Source organism: Ornithorhynchus anatinus, chromosome 20 (genome assembly GCF_004115215.2).
Source record: "Ornithorhynchus anatinus isolate Pmale09 chromosome 20, mOrnAna1.pri.v4, whole genome shotgun sequence".
NCBI lineage: Eukaryota > Metazoa > Chordata > Mammalia > Monotremata > Ornithorhynchidae > Ornithorhynchus > Ornithorhynchus anatinus.
This window is the reverse complement of record NC_041747.1, coordinates 12252965-12272940: the sequence shown is the minus strand read 5'-3', so window position 1 is coordinate 12272940 and position 19976 is coordinate 12252965. Positions and strand designations below refer to the sequence as shown.

Below are 19976 nucleotides of genomic sequence, written 5' to 3'. Positions count from 1 at the left end.
ACACTCTGATCCCAGGCCTGCACTCTACCCACTATGCCTCGCTGCTTCTCTCTTGCTTCTGTCTTTCTTCTCTCTTGTCCTCTGCATGTTATTTAGAAGCATGATTTGTCAAGGTTCTTCTAAATTACAATGGTATATATCCCATTTTCCTGCCTGTAAATCGTATCTGCTCTTTGTCTCTGCAAGTTTATTTTGGCAGTCCTCGTCCTGTCCCTCATTCTGCCAAAGAGCTGCCAGTACATCAAATGGATAGTTTCAGCGGGGCTGGCACAAGTCAGCGAGTTTTCCTTTGTTCTGGGAAGCAGAGCCCGAAGAGCAGGGATCATTTCTCGAGAGGTGAGTTATCTTTGATTTTTTTTAAATGATATTGGTCAATCCTTACTATATGACAGGCACCAGACAGAGCGTTAGGGTAGATACAAGCTAGTCAGGTTGGACACAGTCCCTGTCCCACATGGGGCTCACAATCTTCATCCTCAGTTTACAAATGAGGTAACTGAGGCCGAGAGAAGTGAAGTGACTTATCCGAGGTCACCCAGCAGATACATGGCAAAGCCAGGATTAAAACCCAGGTCCCCTGACTTCCAGGCCCATGTTCTTTCCATTGGTTCATGCCGCTTCTGGATTACGGGCCCTTGAAACCTTGGTCGTGAACTATAGCAGTTCTATTCTTGCCGCAAACTTCTTCAGGCAAACCCAAGCAAAAGCAGTGAGCACCTAAACATGAAAAGGAATGAAATAATGATTCGACAACTCCTCACCTTCCCACCCCAACCCTGTCCACCCCCTGGCTTACCCGTCACTGTTAACAGCACCACTTTCCTCCCCCACAAGTCCCGTAACCTCGGCGTTCTCCTCAACTCATCTCTCTCATTCAACCCACACATTCACTCTGTTATGAAATCCTGTTTGATCTACCTTCACATCTCCAGATTCTGCCCTTCCTCTCCATCCAAACTGCAACTACGCTGATCCAGGCACTTCTCCTTTCCCGCCTTGACTACTGCATCAGGCTCCCTCGCTGAATTCCCAGCCTCCTGTCTCTCCTCACTCCAGTCCATACTTCTCCCTGTATGCAGTAAGCGCTCAGTGAATACCACTGATTGATAATTCACTCTGCTGCCCAGATCATTTTTCTGAAAAAAACTTCAGTGCATATTTCTCTTCACCTCAGACACTTCCAGTGGTTGCCCATCCACTTTCGCAACAAACAGAAACTCCTTATCAGCCTTAAGGCACTCAGAGAAGCAGTGTGCCCTAATGGATAGAGCATTGGCCTGGGAGTCAGAAGGGCCTGGGTTCTAGTCCTGGCTCCTCCATTTGCTGTGTGACCTTGGGCGAGTCACCACTTCTCTGTGCCTCAGTTACCTCATCTATAAAATGAGGAGTGAGACTACGAGCCCATGTGGGACGTGGACTCTCTTTAGCCCAATTACCTTTCTACCCCAGAGCCTGGCACATAGTAAGCGCTTAACAAATACAAATGCTTAATAAAGCAATGTACTAATCGTTTGGAGTAGATAAAATACAAACAGATCAGAAGAAGTCCCTGCCCGTCCTGGGTTCACAGTCAAAGAGGCAATAAGATGTCAGTGCAAAAGAAATAACGATTCTTTTCTTCCATTTTCAGGTGTACCTCCTCATATTGAGTGTGACAACCTTGAGTCTTTTACTTGCCCCAGTTTTGTGGAGAGCTGCAATTACAAAATGCATGCCAAAGCCAGAGAGACGATCCAGCACCTGACAACAAAATTCTTCGCCTAGAATTAAAACATTTCCTTGTCCAGGCTGCCTTTGTTGCTTGGTGTATTTCTAGGAAGGTAGAAAGCAGAAAAGTCTGTGTGAGTCCTCTAAACATGCGTGCTTATGAGCTTGATGTATTAACAAAACAGCAAACACGATGTTGAAAAGGTTAGTGTTTCTATGTTGGCCCAGATTTTACAAATACACTTTGTCATCTTTTAGAATCTCCCAGGTAACTCTTGTTTCAATTCCATTCGTCATACACAGTAGAAATGTTTCTTCGGATTTTGTGTCATGCAAATCGGCTTGACTATTTTGCCCTTATGTGCCTTCTGAACGAATTGGTTTCATCCTTTTACTCATCAAAATTCCTGTTGTACAAACATTATTATTTAATGGTGCCTGTGGTACCTTGTTAAAATGTCCAATTTAATGGTATAACTTGAGAATTGTAATCCGTTGATCAAACATGTCAAAAAGCTTATTTCGGTAATACAGAAATTTGAGCCAGTAGCTTTTCACCTATTTAAGTTATTAAAATAGTTGTAAATTCTCGAGTCACGAAATGCAGAAAGTATTTCATTGGACTTGTCTTTTCTTTTTCATGTATTTATTTAGGATCAAAGCAGCGTAATGCAAATTCTTTAAGGATACGCTATTCTGATTCCAACAGTGCTAATTTGCTACATCACACATTGACTACATTCCTCAGAAAGATTTCACTAAACTCAGGATGTGAATCCATCGCCGCCTCTGTGCTCATAAATAAAGTTAAATGAACCAAGGCAATTTTCCATTCATTCAGTCGATCAATATATATATTTACGGTGGTTGCTCAGTGCTTACTGTGTGCCAAGCACTGTACTGAGTGCTGGGGTAGATACAGGACAATCAGGTCAGACACAATCTAGATCCTACATGAGGCTCACAGTGTTTATTGAGCACTTGCATAGTACCAAGTGCTTGGGAGTGTATAACAGAGATGGTAGACATTAATATCTGTTCCCCCATTTAGACTGTAAGATCATTATGGGCAGGGATTATGTCTGCAAATTCTGTTGTATTATCCCAAGCGCTTAGTACGGTGCTGTGCACATGGTAAACACTCAATAAATACCATTGATTGATTGGTGAACATGAACTCAACCCACAGAGAGCTTAGGGGACCCAGAACAGAGCTCAGGATTGTCACTTTCAGTTTCAAAACATTTAAAGATAAGCTTGTTAGCGGCAGGGAACATATCTGCTAATTCTATTGTAGTGTACTCTTCCAAGCGCCTCGCACAGTGCACTGCACACAGTAAGCACTCAACAAATACCACTGATGGATTGACTGAAACGGGCAAACTAAACAATGCAACTCTGAATGCAAATTATTGTCCAAAACAGAAGATCATTCTAACACTATTCTTGAAGACACAATTCCTGATTGGACACCCAGATTTTTTTTAAGAACCCTATGATATCCATACCTTTTTAATAATAATTAACTGATAATAATTATGGTAGTTAAGCGCTTACTATGCACCAAGCATGGGAGTGGATACACTAATAATGTTGGTATTTGTTAAGCGCTTACTATGTGCAGAGCACTGTTCTAAGCGCTGGGGTAGATACAGGGTAATCAGGTTGTCCCACATGAGGCTCACAGTCTTAATCCCCGTTTTACAGATGAGGTAACTGAAGCCCAGGGAAGTTAAGTGAGTTACCCAAGGTCACACAGCAGACAAGTGGCAAAGCTGGGATTAGAATCCACGTCCTCCAACTCCCAAGCCCGGGCTCTTTCCACTAAGGCACTCTGCTTCTCCTTTTGTTTATATCAATTGGTACCTTCTTCCATATTGCTAATCAAAGCAAAATACAATTATACTTGGAAAAAAAAAAAGATCTAGGATGAAAATCCTAAGGGCTTTTTGTGCTTTCTCTGAACGAGATTCACCAAATCAATTTACAGTTAAAAGTTTGTGAGCCAGCATTCAGAGACTGTGAGGTGCCAGTTATAGATAAGTTATCAATCATTCAATCTCATTTATTGAGTGCTTGCTAGTGCAGACCACTGTACTAAGCGCTTGGGAGAGTACAAATACCTGGTTGCCTAGTAGAATATGCCTTCAGCCTGTTGTTGGGTAGGGATTGTCTCTGTTGCTGAATTGTACTTTCCAGGCGTTTGGTACAGTGCTCTGCACACACAAAGCTCTCAATCAATATGACTGAATGAATGAATATCCCTGGGAAATGACAAATTCAAGAGACTCTGAACAGCAGCCAAAGTTCTAGAACAGCCACTCTGGAATTGCTGATGTTTGCCAAGCGCCACACCCAAGAAGACACCCTAATGATTTTAAACCACTTTCCCTGAGTTAGCCGCGCATTTTAGGTTTATGTTAAGTCTGAGGGAAACTGAAACTGAGGTGATATATCAGCCTGTAATCAATCAATAAATGAATGAATAAATATACTTCTCTCTAGGAGCCACACCTAAGAAGACATCCTAATGCTTGAGGAAAGCAGCATGGTGTAGTGGATAGAGCGCGGCTCTGGCCGCCACTTGTCTGCTGTGTGGCCTTGAGCAAGTCACTTCATTTCTCTGGGTCTCAGTTACCTCATCTGTAAAATGGGGATTAAGAATGTGAGCTCCATATGGGAAAAGGACCGTCTCCAACCCGATTTGTTTGTATCCACCCCAGCGCTTAGTACAGGGCTTGGCACAGAGTAAGGGCTTAAAAAATGCCACTATTATTATTATTATTATTATTTTAGCACATCCCAAACAGTGTGTTGTACCCCAAAGGTCCTCACTTTCAGGTATCAAGAACACTGTTGGAAGAATTGAAGAGTCTCAGTAAAATTGCTGCTATGAATCCTGGTAATTTACTTCCATGTGATCGTAAGTATAATGGCGCTTGTTTACAATTAATTTTTGAAGAAAAGTCATGCTCATTTATATTACACAAAGGCCTTTGATTCAAATGATAATCCACTTTCTAGTTACAATTGTGAAAGTATTTTACTAGACTTTAGAGTAAAGTAGCAATGAACAGCACATGAAAATTAAAAATCAAGAAAAGATGGCTTCTAAAATATATTTTTTTACTTTTGTACAATATTTTAAATGTAATTGTTGAGTAAACCTAAATTTCTATTAGTTTATCATACTAAACTTTCAGACTCAGTATTTTTTTTTGCTTCTTTTGAGACTTTTTAGGATCATTTCAAAAAATGCTTTACCACATAAATATATTTTAAGACTGTTGCCTTTTGCTCCATTACTGATTTTTTTAATGGTATTTGTTAAGCGTTTATTATGTGCCAACCGCTGTACTAAGCTCTGGGGTAGGTACAAGCTAATCAACTTAAACATAGTCCTTGTCCCACATGGGCCTCAGAGTCTTAATCCCCATTTTACAGATAAGGCCCGGAGAAGTGAAGTGACTTGCCCAAGGTCACCCAGCAAACAAGTGGCAGGGCTGGGATTAGAGATTAAGTCCAACTGACTTCCAGGCCCATGCTCTATCCACAAGGCCACGTTGCTTCTCAGAGTGATTAAAATTGTTTTGTATTCATTATAGTTTTTTTCATATTTAAAGGATAGTTCCCTTCTATCCATCACAAACCTGAATCTTTTATCTATAGATGGTTTTAGATCTACATCTTTATTAGAGCAGATACTCTTTTTATTACAGGACTCTACTGTTTATTGCAGGGACTTGCTTCTCTGAGCACTAATAAAGTCCAGGTGGGACAAAGTTCCCTTCCCAGAGTGTATGCCAAGTCCTCTCTGTCCACCTAGTTTTTACAATTCACCCCCTTGCTTACTACTATTTATAATAATAATAATGATGGTATTTGTTCAGGCATTGTACTAAGCACTGGGGTGGATATAAGCAAATCGGGTTGGACACAGTCTGTGTCCCACATGAGGCTCGATCCTCATTTTACAGATGAGGTGGTAACTGAGGCCCAGAGAAGTGAAATGACTTGCCCACGATCCTGCAGCAGATAAGTGGCAGAGTTGGGATTAGAACCCATGACCTTCTGACTCTCTTCCCCATGTTCTATCCATTATGCCATGCTGCTTCCCGCTGCTATCGCACACTATCTAGCGGGCTTATGATTATAGCAAGCAACTAGCAGCCATGAATACAGACAGACTGTAAATGGGCTACAAACCACGTATACCTCACCACCGACCTCTCATCCACATTCATTCAATCGTATTTATTGACTGCTTACTGTGTACAGAACAATGTACTGAGCGCTTCGGAGAGTAGGATATAACAATCCAACAGACACATTCCCTTCCCACAGCAGTCTTACAGTCTAGAAAGGGAGACAGGCATTAATATAAATAAATAAAATATATGTACATAAGTGCTGTGGGGGATGAATAAAGGAAGCAAGTCAAGGTGACGCAGAAGGGATTGGGAGAAGAGGAAAGGAGGATTTAGGGAAGGCCTCTTGGAGGAGATGTGCCTTCAGTAAGGCTTTGAAGGTGGGGAGAGTCATTGTGGGATATGAAGAGGGAGGACATGGGCGAGAGGTCAGCAGTGACACAGACAAGATCAAAGATCAGTGAGAAGGTCGGCATTAGAGGAGCGAAATGTACAGGCTGGGTTATTGTAGGAGAAAACCACAACCTGTCCTCCCCCCACCATTGATTGATTGATTGATGGATGAAAAGTTACAATTGCAGTCTGCCCAGAGCCTGGAATGGCAGCTGTCAATGACTTATCAAGTTTCAAGAGGTCAGCGATGATATGGACAATATCAAAGGACAGTAAGTAGGTTGACTGACTCCCTTTCTAGACTGTTAGCTCACAGGCCTAAAATATAAATTCCTTTCTTCCACTACATCTTGTTTTCCTACTAACAAGACTTTGAGATATATATTTGGTCTCCAGTGATTCAAATGAAGGAAATGGGAAAAGAAGAAATGTAGGCTTAGGGAAAGCCTTTTGGAGGAGGTGTGCCTTCATTAAGGCTTTGAAGGTGGAGAGAATATTGATATTCTGAATTGTCATTCAGATCTCATAAGTGAATAAATATCTGAAGGTAATATGATCATAAAAGTATCGTTTCTCAGAATGCCTTCAATTTTTAAAACAGTTCTATTTAAACATACTGACAAAAGTTATTTATTATTAGCAACAGTAGATATAGTAAATGTTTTAATAGGTCAAAACACTATACTCACTGGGCTAATCTACATAAAATTAAGTTCTGATAGGGGCTCACAATCTAAGCGGGAGACTAGGTAAGTATTAATGATACAGTGTGCAGAGCACTGTACTGAATGCTTTAATACATTATATATAAATATATTATATTATATATAATTATTATATATTATAATATATAAATATATTATATTATATATAATTATATATAATACAAACCACAGTGAAAGTGAATAAAAATCCAAAGTCAATAGCAAAATAGGCGAATGGCGTCATGAGCTTTTAGATACCAGTAACAGTAGTAATAATGGTATTTGTTAAGTGATTACAATGTGCCAAGCACTGTTTTAATTGCTGTAGTAGAAACAAGATCATCAGGTCCCACATGGGGCTCACACTTAAAGTAGGAGGGAGAACAGATATCGAATCCCCCCATTTTCCAGATGAGGTAACTGAGATACAGAGAAGTAAAGCAACTTGCCCAAAGTTACACAGCCGATAAGTGGCAGAGCGGGGATTAGAACCCAGGTCCTTCTGACTCCCAGGCCTGTGCTCTATCCTATTTGGCTACCTCAACTCTCTAGACTAACAGCCTTTGGAGAGAACTGACACCACCTTTCCAGCATGTTATTTTCAAATTTCCTATATTCCTATTTGTGTATTCTCTGGGATAAGCTATGTTGTAGCTCTAGCTTGGAGATTTCATTTGCATAACCCTTCTGGCTCTAAAGTGAGTCCATTGTCTGGAGATGGTTTTAGAAAATCCCTAAGAGCAAATATGTCACCCCTTGTTTTTGTGTGTCATTTATTTTTCTAAAATTTTATAATCCCTATTCAGTCTCAAAGTTGCCAGCCCACTCACCCTACCTCGATTTTGATTATCTTGCCACCGATCTCTCGCTCACGTGCTGCCTCTGGCCTGGAACACCTTTCCTCCTCATTTCCGACAGGCAGAACTCTCCCCACTGTCCAAAGCCTTATTAAAGACACAACTCTAAGACGCCTTCCCCGATTAAACCTTCATTTCCTCTTTTCCCACTCCCTTCAGCGTCACCCTGACTTGCTCCCTTTACTCACCACCCCAGCCCCCAGCCTCACAGCACTTATGTCCATATCTGTAATTTATTTATATTAATATCTGTCTCCCCCTCTAGCCTGTAAGCTCCCTGTAGGCCGGGAATGTGGCTGTTATATTGTTGTTTGTATTCTCCCAAGCGCATAGTACAGTGACCTGCACGCAGTAAACGCTCAGTAAATACGATTGATTGAAAGCTCATCTGTATCTAGGAGCACTGCACTTTAGAAGTTCCACCTCGCACCTTCTCCACTCTGACTGTTGTATTGCCGACTCTGTTGTATTCTTCTCTCCCAAACACTTAGTACAGTGCTCTGCACACAGCAAACACTCAATAAATACCATGGATTGACTGGTTCCCCTTAAGCACTTTGATGCTTCCCCCAACCCCACCACACTTTCGTACATGTGAACTTGTTTCGTACATGTGAACGTGTCTGTTGTTATATTGTTCTCTCCCAAGCACTTAGTACAGTACTTTGCACACAGTAAGCACTTAATAAATAAGATTGAATGAATGAGTGAATATCCATAATCTATTTTAATGTCTGTCTCCCCTTCTGGACTATAAGCTCCATGTGTACAAGGAACATGTCTTCCAACTCATTTGTATTGTTCTCTCCGAAGCGTTCAGTACAGTGTTCTGCATGCAGGAAACGCTCATTAAATAACATGGATTGATCTAAGCCAGCACTTAGAGCAGTGCTGTGCACATAGTAAGCGCTAAACAAATACCAACATTATTTGTTCCCCTTAAGCCCTTTGATACTTCACCTCCCCCAGGCCCAAAGCACTCGCGTAAATATCCTCAATCTATTTTAAGGGTACACCCCCTCCAGGCTGTAAGGTCCTTATGGGCACCAATGCTATTAATTTTTCCCAAGGGAAGGGACAGGGCAGAGGCGATTCTATAACCATCACAAACGACACCAAACACGTAAAGCACACATGACTCCAGCCCATCCCAGACGTCCACCCATCTCAAACTGCTTTTCCGATTTTGCTGGAGGAGGAGAGGAATGAGGTGGGACGATGCTCTGAAAGGTTGTAAAAGAGAACTGAAACAGATGCAGTCTGGAGATTGGGCTCATAAAAGCGACTTAAGATACAAAGATTTTACAATCTCTCCCATTATAAGCAAGTCCGGACATCATCCTGCCTATCATTGGATTTTATGATTTTATACCTACCCTACATTATCCTGATTCATTTTTCCCCTGCATGCTTTGACATCTTATTTCAAATCCGTGACCTCACCTGTAAAATGGGAATGAAGACTGCCAGCTCCATGTGGAACAGGGACTGTATCCAACCCGATTAGCTTGTATCTACCCCAATGCTTAGAACAATGCCTGGCACCTAGTAAGCACCTAACAAATACCTTTATTCATTCATTCAGTTATATTTATTGAGCGCTTACTGTGTGCAGAGCACTGTACTATCTGATGGACTGATGGGGTGGGGGAGAAAGGGGTGAAGGGGATCAGTAACAGGGAGCAGAGAGGAAAGAAGGGCAGAGAAGGGAGACCAAGTGAGAAAACTCCACCAGAGACCTTTATGAAGAAGGAGGAAGTTCTAAGGGAACTTGCTATCGGCAGCTCTGACCCAGCAATCAATCAAAATAATGGCATTTATTAAGCACTTACTGTGTGTGGAGTACTGTCCTAAGTGCTTGCACCCTTCTAGCTTTGCTGTGGCTCCTCGTAGACCCTCTCCCATGTGGGGCTCACAGTCTCAATCCCCATTTTACAGACGAGAGAACTGGGGCCCAGAGAAGTGCAGCGATTTGCCCAAGGTCACACATCAAAGTGGCAGTGCCAGGATTAGAACCCATGACCTTCCTACTCCCAGGCCCGGGCTCTATCCACTACGCCGTGATGCTCCCTAAGTACTCTCCCAAGTGCTTAATTCGGTCCTCTGCACATAGTAAGCGCTCATTACATATGACTGGGTGACTAACCACAAAGTACAGAGATACTTCCAGAACTTACGCCCAGTCTTTGCAAATGGCAACTAATCAAAAAATTGAACTATACTGAGATTTTTTTAGTGTACCAATCAATCAATGGTATTTATTGAGTCCGTACTATGTGCAGAGCACAAGACTAAGCCATCGAAACTAAAATTTTACAGAGTTGGCAGACCCGTTCCCTGCCCACAACAAGCTTACCTATGAGAAAGCTCTAGAAACCAGCGTCTCTGAGGTAACCTGACGAATGAGCTCAATTATTATTGATCCTTTGTGAAGAAGGAATGTTCTGAGTCTCACAGTCCTCTGGAAAGGGTTTTTTTTTCCTCTGAAATAAACCACCGGTTCATACAGTAAATAAATAGGTTTGACTTCCACATATTCTGTGAGCACCCTTCCCTGCCTTGAGATTGCCTTCAAGTTGGACTACTTTTGGTTCACATTTCTACTAAGGTGATTTAGTAAGCAGTACTTTTCTCTGGCGGTTTCAGGTCCTTGTTCTCACCTTATCTGCTTAGCAAAAAGAGCTGAAATATAAAACTCCACCTTCTAGAGATCCCCTAATCTTACCTATCTGCCATATTTGACACCCCTTATTCCCCAAATAAAAATTACAGTACTTATTAAGTACTTAATATGTGCCAAGCACTGTATTAAGCATTGGGGGTAGATACAAGATAATCAGTTTACACACAGTTCCTTTCCCACAATGGGGCTAACAGTCTGCGTAGGAGCTCGTCCTCTAGACTGTAAACTTGTGGGCAGAGAAAGTGTTTATTGTTTTATTGTACTCTCCCAAGCACTTAGTACAGTGCTTTGCACACAGTAAGCATCCAATAAATATGATTGAATCAATAAATGAGGGTGTAGGATTTAATCCTTATTTTACAGATGGGGAAACTGAAGCACAGAGAAGTTAAGTGACTTGCTGAAGGTCACACAGCAGACAAGAGGCAGAGTCAGGATTAGAACCCAGGTCCTTTGATTTGCAGAACTAGGTCTTGCTGCCTCTCGATCCCTGCCCACAAAGAGTTTGCAGACTGGAGAGGGAGACTGACAATAAAATAAATTACAGATGAATACGTTCATGAATACTGTTGGCTTCTCGTTATATTGTGAGATCCTTGGGAGAAGAGGCTAAAAACAGGGATCATTTTCATTTTATTTAGTAATGAGAACATCCCAGGGAAAGACTGAGAATTCTACCTGAAGTGGTAAGTCTCATAATGTTTCTTTGTGGCTGGAAAAACCACGAAATCAATCAATAGATCAATGGTATTTAATGATCACTTACTGTGCGCAAAGCACTGTATCACAAGCTTGGGAGCGTACACTATAACAATAAAACAGACATTCCCTCCAAAACGAGTTTACAGCCTGAGTCACAATCTGGTGCTCCCTCAACTTGATGTATGTGCTCTTAGAGAAGCAGCGTGGCTTAGTGGAAAGAGCAGGGGCTTGGGAGTCAGGGGTCATGGGTTCTAATCCTGCCTCCGCCACTCTGTGTGATTTTAGGCAAATCTGAACTTCCCTCATCTGTAAAATGGGGATTAAGATTCGGAGCCCCACGTGGGACCACCTGATTACCTTGTATCGCCCCCAGTGCTGAGAACAGTGCTTGGCACATGGTAAGCACTTAAGAAATACCATTATTATGTATTATTATAGTATGAGAGAATCAAGATTCTACCAACACCCCCAAAGTAATTGGATCGCGGCCTTCTGTGTCAGATGAAGCTTTCGAGCGATTTTAAAGAATTCATCAGTTTTAAGAAGTGAGGCGTCAGCACTCGGCTCAGGAAGTGGGAAACAGACCAAAACTGAATTGCTGCGATGGTTGTTGAAATGGACAAATTTGATGCCGAAGAAGTATGAAGTGGCAGATGGGAGTCGCAGAATGCATAAATTTGAAGTATATTCTGAATAACGAATAAGGGCAATTTGGAGGATTTTTTTTCTCTCCAGGTCTCGCAGGGACCATCTATCTTTATTGAGCATCAAATAAGTGAAATTTGTTTAACCAGAGAATGACCTTGCCATCAGCTCTCCTGTCCATCAGGGGTACAGTGTTGTGTTAACGAGTGAATAGAGATTTGAGGGAGAGGTCGGTGAATTACTGGTACAGAATCAGAGGGTGTGATCAGCAAAAAAGTGGTTAAATTGTGAAATCACGCGGCTAAATGGGTGTGCACTGTACTAATCACAGGTTGCATTAACAGCACGCCTTTGGTCTGGGAACCTCAAAGTGCTTTTCCAAACGTTAATTACGCATCCCCACTGCAAGGAGGCCTAGGTGATGTTATCACCTCTTCGACTGAGGGGTGGGTGGTTGCCTCACTTAGGATGGAGAAGCGACGTGGTCTAGTGGATGGAGCCCGGGCCTGGGAGTCCGAAGATCTGGATTCTAATTCCACCTCCGCCAATTGTCTGCCGTGTGATCTTGGGCCAGTCCCCCAGTCTAGACTGTAAACCTGTTATGGATCGGGAGCATGAGGGATGCAGGGTGGCATAATGGATAGAACGTGGCCCTGGGAGTCAGAAGGTCATGAGTTCTAATCCCGACTCTGCCACTTGTCTGTGGGGTGGCCTTGGGTAAGTCACTTCACTTCTCTGTGCCTCAGTTACCTCATCTGTAAAATGGGGATTGAGACTGTGAGCCCCACGTGGGACAGGGACTGTGTTCAGCCCCATTTGCTTGGATCCACCTCAGCGCATAGTACAGTGCCTGGCACAAAGGGCCAGCTGCCACTTGTCAGCTGTGTGACTGTGGGCAAGTCACTTAACTTCTCTGTGCCTCAGTTACCTCATCTGTAAAATGGGGATGAAGACTGTGAGCCCCACGTGGGACAACCTGATTCCCCTGTGATTACCCCAGCGCTTAGAACAGTGCTCTGCACATAGTAAGCGCTTAACAAATACCAACATTATTAAATACCACTATTACTATTATAAGTCTCCCAAGCGCTTAGTTCGGTGTTCTGCACCCAGTAAGCGCTCAATAAATACCTGTGATTGATTGACCTTTCTGTACCTTAATTCTCTCATCTGTAAAATGAGAGGTGAGGTGTGGTATGTGGACTGTGTCCAACCTGATTATCTTGTAAATACCCAAGCGTTTAGTACAGTGCCCGGCACATAGTAAGCATTTAACAAATACCAATTTTTTTTTTAAAGAATCTCGGGGGAAACGCTGAGCTTCTTCTGTCCCCCCCCGCCAGACTGTGAGGTCGTTGTGGGCAGGGAATGTATCTGTTGATTCTTGTAGTGTACTCTCCCAAGTGCTTAGTACAGTGCTTTGCAAACAGTAAGCGCTCATTAAGTACAATTGAATGAATGAATGAGTGATTTGCACACAGTAAGCGCTCGATAAATACGGTTGAATGAAAGAATGAATGAATGTAGTATCCTTTCCTCTTTATTCATCCCCTCCCCAGCCCCACCACACATTTGTACCTATCTGTAATTTATTTAATTATATTAAAGACTGTCTCCCCCTCTGGACTGTGAGCCTGTGGTGGGCTTATTGTTCTACTGCACTCTCCCAAACGCTCAGTAAATTTGATTGACTCCAAATCGTTTAGTACAGTGCTCTGCACACAGTAAGGGCTCAATAAATTCAATAAATAAACCTAAGCTCATTTTAGGCAGGGAATGCACCTGTTTATGGTTCCATTGTACTCTTCCAAGCACTCAGTCAACATGACTCTGAACCGCTTAACACAGTGCTCTGCACACAGTAAAAGCTCAATAAATACGATCAATGGATTGACTGCTAGCTCGTTGCAGGCAGGGAATGTGTCTGTTTATTGTTAGATTATACTCTCCCAGGAGGTTAGTACAGTGCTTTGCACACATTCATTCATTCATTCAGTCGTATTTAATGAGCGCTTAGTGTTTGCAGAGCATTGTACTAAATTCTTGGGAGAGTACAATACAATATAGAGTGACAATCCCTGCTCACAACCAGCTCACAGTCTAGAGGGAGGGAGACATCAATATAAATAAAATTATTTATTGAGCGCTTGCCTTGGTAGAGCACTGAACCTTCTCACTGTGCTTCGCTCTGGCCCATCCCACCATCGACCCCGGCCCACGTCCTACCCCGACCTGGAATGTCCTCCCTCCTCAAATCCGCCAAACAATCACATTTTGCCCCTTCAAAGCTCAATTGAAGGCTCACCTCCTCCAAGAGGCCTTCCCAGACTAAGCCCCCCTTTTCCTCAACTCCCCCAGCATCGCCCTGACTCTCTCCTTTTGCTTCCCACCCCACAGCACTTGTGTATATATGTACATATCTGTAGTTCTATTTATATTAATACCTGCTTACTTGTTTTGATGTATATAGATATATATCTATAATTCTATTTATAGTGATGTTATTGATGCCCATTTACTTGTTTTGATGTCTGTCTCTCCCCTTCTAGACTGTGAGCCAGTTGTGGGTAGGGACTGTCACTCTTTATTGCTGAACTGTACTTTCCCAGGGTTTAGTACAGTGCTCTGCACGCCATAAGCGCTCAGTAAATACAAATGAATGAATGACTGAATGAGACATCAGTACAAATAATCAAAATTATTTATTGAGTGCCTATAATAATAATGTTGGTATTTGTTAAGCGCTTACTATGTGCCGAGCACTGTTCTAAGCGCTGGGTAGACATAGGGGAAGCAGGTTGTCCCACGTGGGGCTCACAGTCTTAATCCCCATTTTACAGATGAGGGAACTGAGGCCCAGAGAAGTTAAGTGACTTGCCCACAGTCACACAGCCGACAAGTGGCAGAGCTGGGATTCGAACTCATGAGTCCTGATTCCAGGGCCCGTGCTCTTTCCACTGAGCCACGCTGCTTCTCTATGGTGGTAGAGCACTTTTCTAAGCACTTGGGAAAGTGTAATACAACACTCATGAATGAATGTATGAATAAACGGAGAAGCAGCATGGCTTAGTGGAGTCAGTGGTTTGGGAGTCAGAGGTCTTGGGTTCTAATCCTGCTCCGCCACTTGTCAGCTGTGTGACTTTGGGCAAGTCACTTCACTTCTCGGCACCTCATCTGTAAAATGGGGAGGAAGACTGTGAGCCCTTCGTGGGACGACCTGATCACCCTGTATCTTCCCCAGCGCTTTGAACAGTGCTCTGCACATAGTAAGCGCTTAACCAGTACCGTCATTATTGTTATTATTGATGCCTGTTGACTTGTTTTGATGAAGCAGCGTGGCTCAGGGAGTCAGAGGTCATGGGTTCAAATCCCGACTCTTCCACTTGTCAGATGTGTGACTGTGGGCAAGTCACTTCACTTCTCTGTGCCTCAGTTACATCGTCTGTAAAATGGGGATTAAGACTGTGAGCCTCATGTGGGGCAACCTGATTACCCTGTATACCCCTGTGCTTAGAACAGAGCTCTGCACATAGTAAGCGCTTAACAAATACCAACATTATTATTTATATTATGTCCATCCCCCCTTCTAGGCTATGAGCCCACTGTGGGCGGGGATGGTCCCTGTTGCTGAATTGTACTTTCCAGGCGCTTAGCACACAGTAGGCCCTCAGTGAATGCGACTGACTGAATGAATAGGAAGAAATGGATGAGTGAACGGTCAAGGAACCCATTCCCAGGCCACAAGGCCTCACTAGGATGGGATGAAGGAAGGATTGTGTTCCCCTTCCGGTGGCATGAGGGGATTCCATGTTGTTGGAGCCAGGGTGGCCCTTGTGGGGGGTCGGAGGGGGATGGAGGTGGCAGGGGAGGGGCAGGGGTCTCTCCTCCTGCCCTTCCTCGCCATTGTGGCTCAGTGGCAAGGGCCTGGTTTGGGAGTCAGAGGTCATGGGTTCGAATCCCGCCTCTGCCACTGTGTGTCTGTGGTCAAGTCACTTCTCTGGGCCTCAGTTCCCTCATCTGGAAAATGAGGATGAAGCCTGGGCGCCTCAGGTGGGCCCAACCTGATGACCCTGTACCTGCCCCCAGCGCTTAGCACAGTGCTCTGCACAGAGTGAGCGCTTAACAAATACCAACATGATTATCACAGGGGCCCAAGGGGCAGCCCCGACCCGCACCCCTAGGGGGCGCCCTCGCCCCCTCGGGCCCCTTTCGCGCGCTCGCTCCCCCCAAGCGCGCGCGCTCCCCCCCCCCCCCCCCCCGCACTTCCTTCACGGGGCGGGCGGGGCCGGCGAGGGAGGGAAAGGCGCGAAAAAGCCGCGCAGGCGCGCTGGGTTTCCGAGGCGGAGCGCGCCGGGGGTGAAACTGACACATTGGGAGCCCCATCTCCATGGGGGCCGGTCGGGGGCCCCCTACGTCACCGCGTCGCCGGCACGTCACGCCGGCTTGACGCTCCCAGTACAAAGTGTAAGTTTCAATTTTTTTTTTTCCTCCAACGGGGGCTCCCCCCCCCCACCTCCTGCCAACTCTCAATATCGCGGGGGGAGGGGGGGAGGGAGAGAGCGGGGCGCCGGCGAATGGCCGGGGGAGGGGGGGGGTCGCCCCCCCCCACCGCGGTCTCGCGCGAGCCCGGGGGCCTCGAGACGCCTGCGCGCGCGCGCGCGCGCGACCCCCCCCCCCTCCGTCCCATCACCCGCCGCGCGGGCAGGGGAGCCCGCCGCGCGCCCAGGCGCGCGCGCCTCTGAGGGGGAGAGGGCGCGCGCGAGGTGAGCTTGGGGGGGGGGGGTGGCGCGCGCGCCCTGGGTGTGAGGTGAGTGGGGGGGGGGCGCGCGCAACGGTTTGAGGAGGATGGAAGCGTCGGCCAGCGTGAGGGGACAAGGGGGGGGGGGGGGCTGCTGCCAGGGCAGAGAGGACTATGGGAAAAAAAGCGACAACTGCCACCAAAAATAAGGAGGCGCCAGGGCAGACTGGGGTCCCCCTCCCCCATCCTGGGTGTGTGTGGCACATGTGCAGTCGGGTCACACACCACATGCACAACCCGCAGAGCTCGTTGGAGCTGGGGGGCAAGGCCTGGGGGAACCCCCCCCTCCCCTTTACCACCCCAGGTGGGCGAGGGTGGCACCTGAGGCCTGGTGACAGGTCCTGCCTGCTGGTGTTTCCAAGCCCCCTCCCTCGCTGCTCCCCTCCCCCCCCATCTCTCTATGGATAATGTTGGTATTTGTTACGCGCTTACTCTGTGCAGAGCACTGTGCTAAGGGCCCCGGGGAGATACGGGGTCAGCAGGTGGTCCCACGTGAGGGTCACAGTTACTCCCCATTTTACAGATGAGGGAAGTGAGGCACAGAGAAGTGACTTGCCCACAGTCACCTGAATAGTATTTATGGAGCGCTTACTAATAATAATGTGGGTATTTGTTGAGCGCTTACTATGTGCCGAGCACTGTGCCAAGCGCTGGGGGAGATACAGGGTCATCAGGTGGTCCTCCGTGAGGCTCGCAGTCTTCATCCCCATTTTCCAGATGAGGGAACTGAGGCACAGAGAATAATAATAATAATGTTGGTATTTGTTAAGCGCTTGCTATGTGCAGAGCGCTGTTCTAAGCGCTGGGGGAGATACAGGGTCATCAGGTGGTCCTAAGTGAGGCTCACAGTCTTAATCCCCCCCATTTTACAGATGAGGCAACTGAGGCCCAGAGAAGTGAAGTGACTTGCCCACAGCTGACGAGAAGCAGCGTGGCGCAGTGGGAAGAGCATGGGCTTTGGAGTCAGGGCTTATGAGTTCGAATCCCAGCTCTGCCACTTGTCAGCTGTGTGACTGTGGGCAAGTCACTTAACTTCTCCGTGCCTCAGTTCCCTCATCTGTAAAATGGGGATTAAGACTGTGAGCCCCACGTGGGACAACCTGATTCCCCTGTGTCTACCCCAGCGCTTAGAACAGTGCTCTGCACATAGTAAGCGCTTAACAAATACCAACATCATCATCAGCTGACAAGTGGCCGAGCCGGGATTCGAACCCGTGACCTCTGACTCCCAAGCCCGGGCTCTTTCCCTGAGCCATGCTGTATATTCTATTTATTACCCGATTTATTTCGTTAGTGAGGTGTACATCCCCCCCTGGTTCTCCTGGTGATGCTCGCTTGTTCTGCTCTTCTCTCTCCCCTGTCGTTCGGCTGTCTCTGTTGCTGAATTGTACCCTCCCAGCGCTCAGGACAGTGCTCTGCACATAGTAAGCGCTCAGGAAATACTATGGATGGAAGGAAGGAGGGCCAACCCGCCCCCACATCCAGGCCACCCCCCCAAACCGTCTCTCTTCCTCCCCCAGCCCCTGTCCATTGTTGGACATTCAGTAGTATTTATTAAGCGCTTACTATGTGCAGAGCAGTGTACTAAGCGCTTGGAATATACCAGGGCACCTGCCCACCTTGACCCAGATCCCGGCAAAAGCCCCCGCCACCGTGGGGCATCCACCGTGAACGGACGTTAGTTCCGATAACGTCCATTCAGTCGCGCGTCTGTTGAGCGCTTACTCTGCACTAAGCGCCTGCATTGTACAGTTCGGCCACAGAGACGATCCCCGCCCAACAGCGGGCTCGCATTGTTGAGCTTTGCCCAGTGCTTAGGACATCGCGCGGCAGGCGGGAAGCGCTCAATAAGTACGACCTGGGGGAGGCTGCACCCACCCTTGTGAGCCCCGCGTGGGATAAGGGATTTTGTCCAGCCCCATTGGCTTGGGTCCATCCTGGGCGCTTAGCACAGTGTCTGGTGCAGAGTAAGCACTTGGCAAATATCAGAACGGTGATTATGATTGGGAAGCGGGCAAGGGGACCGACGCTGTCTTGTCCCTATGGAAATTGTGGCAGCGGGTCTGGGGGATACGGTCCCATCAATGTCCTTCTAGGTGGGAGACTGGGGACTGCCCCCCTCTAGACTGTAAACCCGTCGTGGGCAGGGATTCTCTCTTTATTTCCATATTGTACTTTCCAAGCGCTTAGTAGAGTGCTCTGTGCACAGTAAGCGCTCAGAAAAAACAATTAAATGAATGAGGAGGAGGGCTAGCAGGATTGGATGTGCACCCTTTAGTCACCCCTCTTTTAGCCCCACAGTCCTTACGTCCATATCGGTAATTTATTTTTACTCATGTGTAGAGTGCAAGCTCCTTGTGGGCAGGGAAAGGGTCTACCGACTTTACGTCGTACCCCCCCCCGGCACTTAGGAGAGTGTTCTCTGTAAGCGCCCAGTAAATATCACTTGGTTAGTGGATCAGGAATCCCAGTTAGGGGGACACTATCTGCAGCCTTGTTTGGAAGAGGGACTGGGGAAACGGCAGTTAATTAATCCGGGCTTCACGTCGTCTGTCCAAGCGATGGAGGACGGGGGGGTTGCCTTTTGGAATAGAACTCTTTCTGTTGAATAAATCCGCGCATATTTTGGGGAGGAGAGGAAAAGGGGCACCCACAAGCTCGGTTCATTTTAGAGGCAAATGTCATCGTTTTGCTGAGTTGGCACCACATGCCATTTTTCCTTTAATCTTCCATTGCACTTACGTTTGGTTTCGTCCTTACCAGAAATCACCATCATTTCTTCCCGTGGAGAGAGTGCATTTGTAGAATTTATTTCAAGGATCTGGTAACATGGCAAAAGATGTAAGTATATTTTCCTAGCTCGTAATCCTATGGTAACTTCTAAGGAGGTTAATTTTGGGGTTTTGGCTACCTCTTTTGAATTGGCAATAAGTTAAAATGTACAAAATCACGAGGGTGTTTTAGGACTTTTTTAAAAAAGGGGCGAATAGAGTTAAAATGATGTTATGAAAAAGTGATAGCCATCATGAAAGATGGACATTCATGATTGTTTCTCTGTATTCTCTTAAAATGCTATTCTTGCTCAACACAACATTTTGTGCATGCCTTATTAATAACATTTAAAAGTTGAATGTTTTTGCTGTTTGCAATATGATAAAAGGGCACCATCTTAATAAGCAAGTATTTTCCTGGCAGTACTAAAGATTTTGTAAGTTTATATCAAGTGTTGTAAACCTCTTTTTTGGTCATCCATTTTTCTTTTCACACAAAAAAAGTCATGTGGTCATTTCTGTCATCATCAATCGTATTTATTGAGCCCTAACTGTTTGCAGAGCACTG

At 45.6% G+C, this 19976-nt stretch overlaps 2 protein-coding genes across 11 annotated transcripts in view; both read left to right on the top strand.

Annotated features, from left to right (window-relative positions):
* TMCO3 (transmembrane and coiled-coil domains 3) overlaps positions 1-2527 on the top strand; it is a 78342-nt gene extending 75815 nt beyond the window's left edge. For all 6 annotated transcript variants that reach the window (XM_029048486.2, XM_039914965.1, XM_029048487.2 and 3 more), the window contains 2 exons: positions 187-336; positions 1631-2527. In XM_029048486.2, the coding sequence (XP_028904319.1) occupies positions 187-336; positions 1631-1744 (264 nt within the window). In that variant the 3' untranslated portion in view covers positions 1745-2527. The remainder of the gene's footprint in view (positions 1-186; positions 337-1630) is intronic.
* Positions 2528-16196: 13669 nt separating this feature from the next.
* The window catches only part of TFDP1 (transcription factor Dp-1), a 45770-nt gene continuing 41990 nt past the window's right edge, over positions 16197-19976 (top strand). The window contains exons 1-2 of one of the 5 annotated variants that reach the window (XM_029048297.2): positions 16197-16303; positions 19401-19478. In XM_029048297.2, coding sequence (XP_028904130.1) covers positions 19467-19478 — 12 coding nt within the window. In that variant the 5' untranslated portion in view covers positions 16197-16303; positions 19401-19466. Of the gene's footprint in view, positions 16304-16809; positions 16829-16878; positions 16942-19400; positions 19479-19976 lie in introns of those variants that run through there. The other 4 variants (XM_029048301.2, XM_029048300.2, XM_029048299.2 and 1 more) reach the window with 4 other exon arrangements.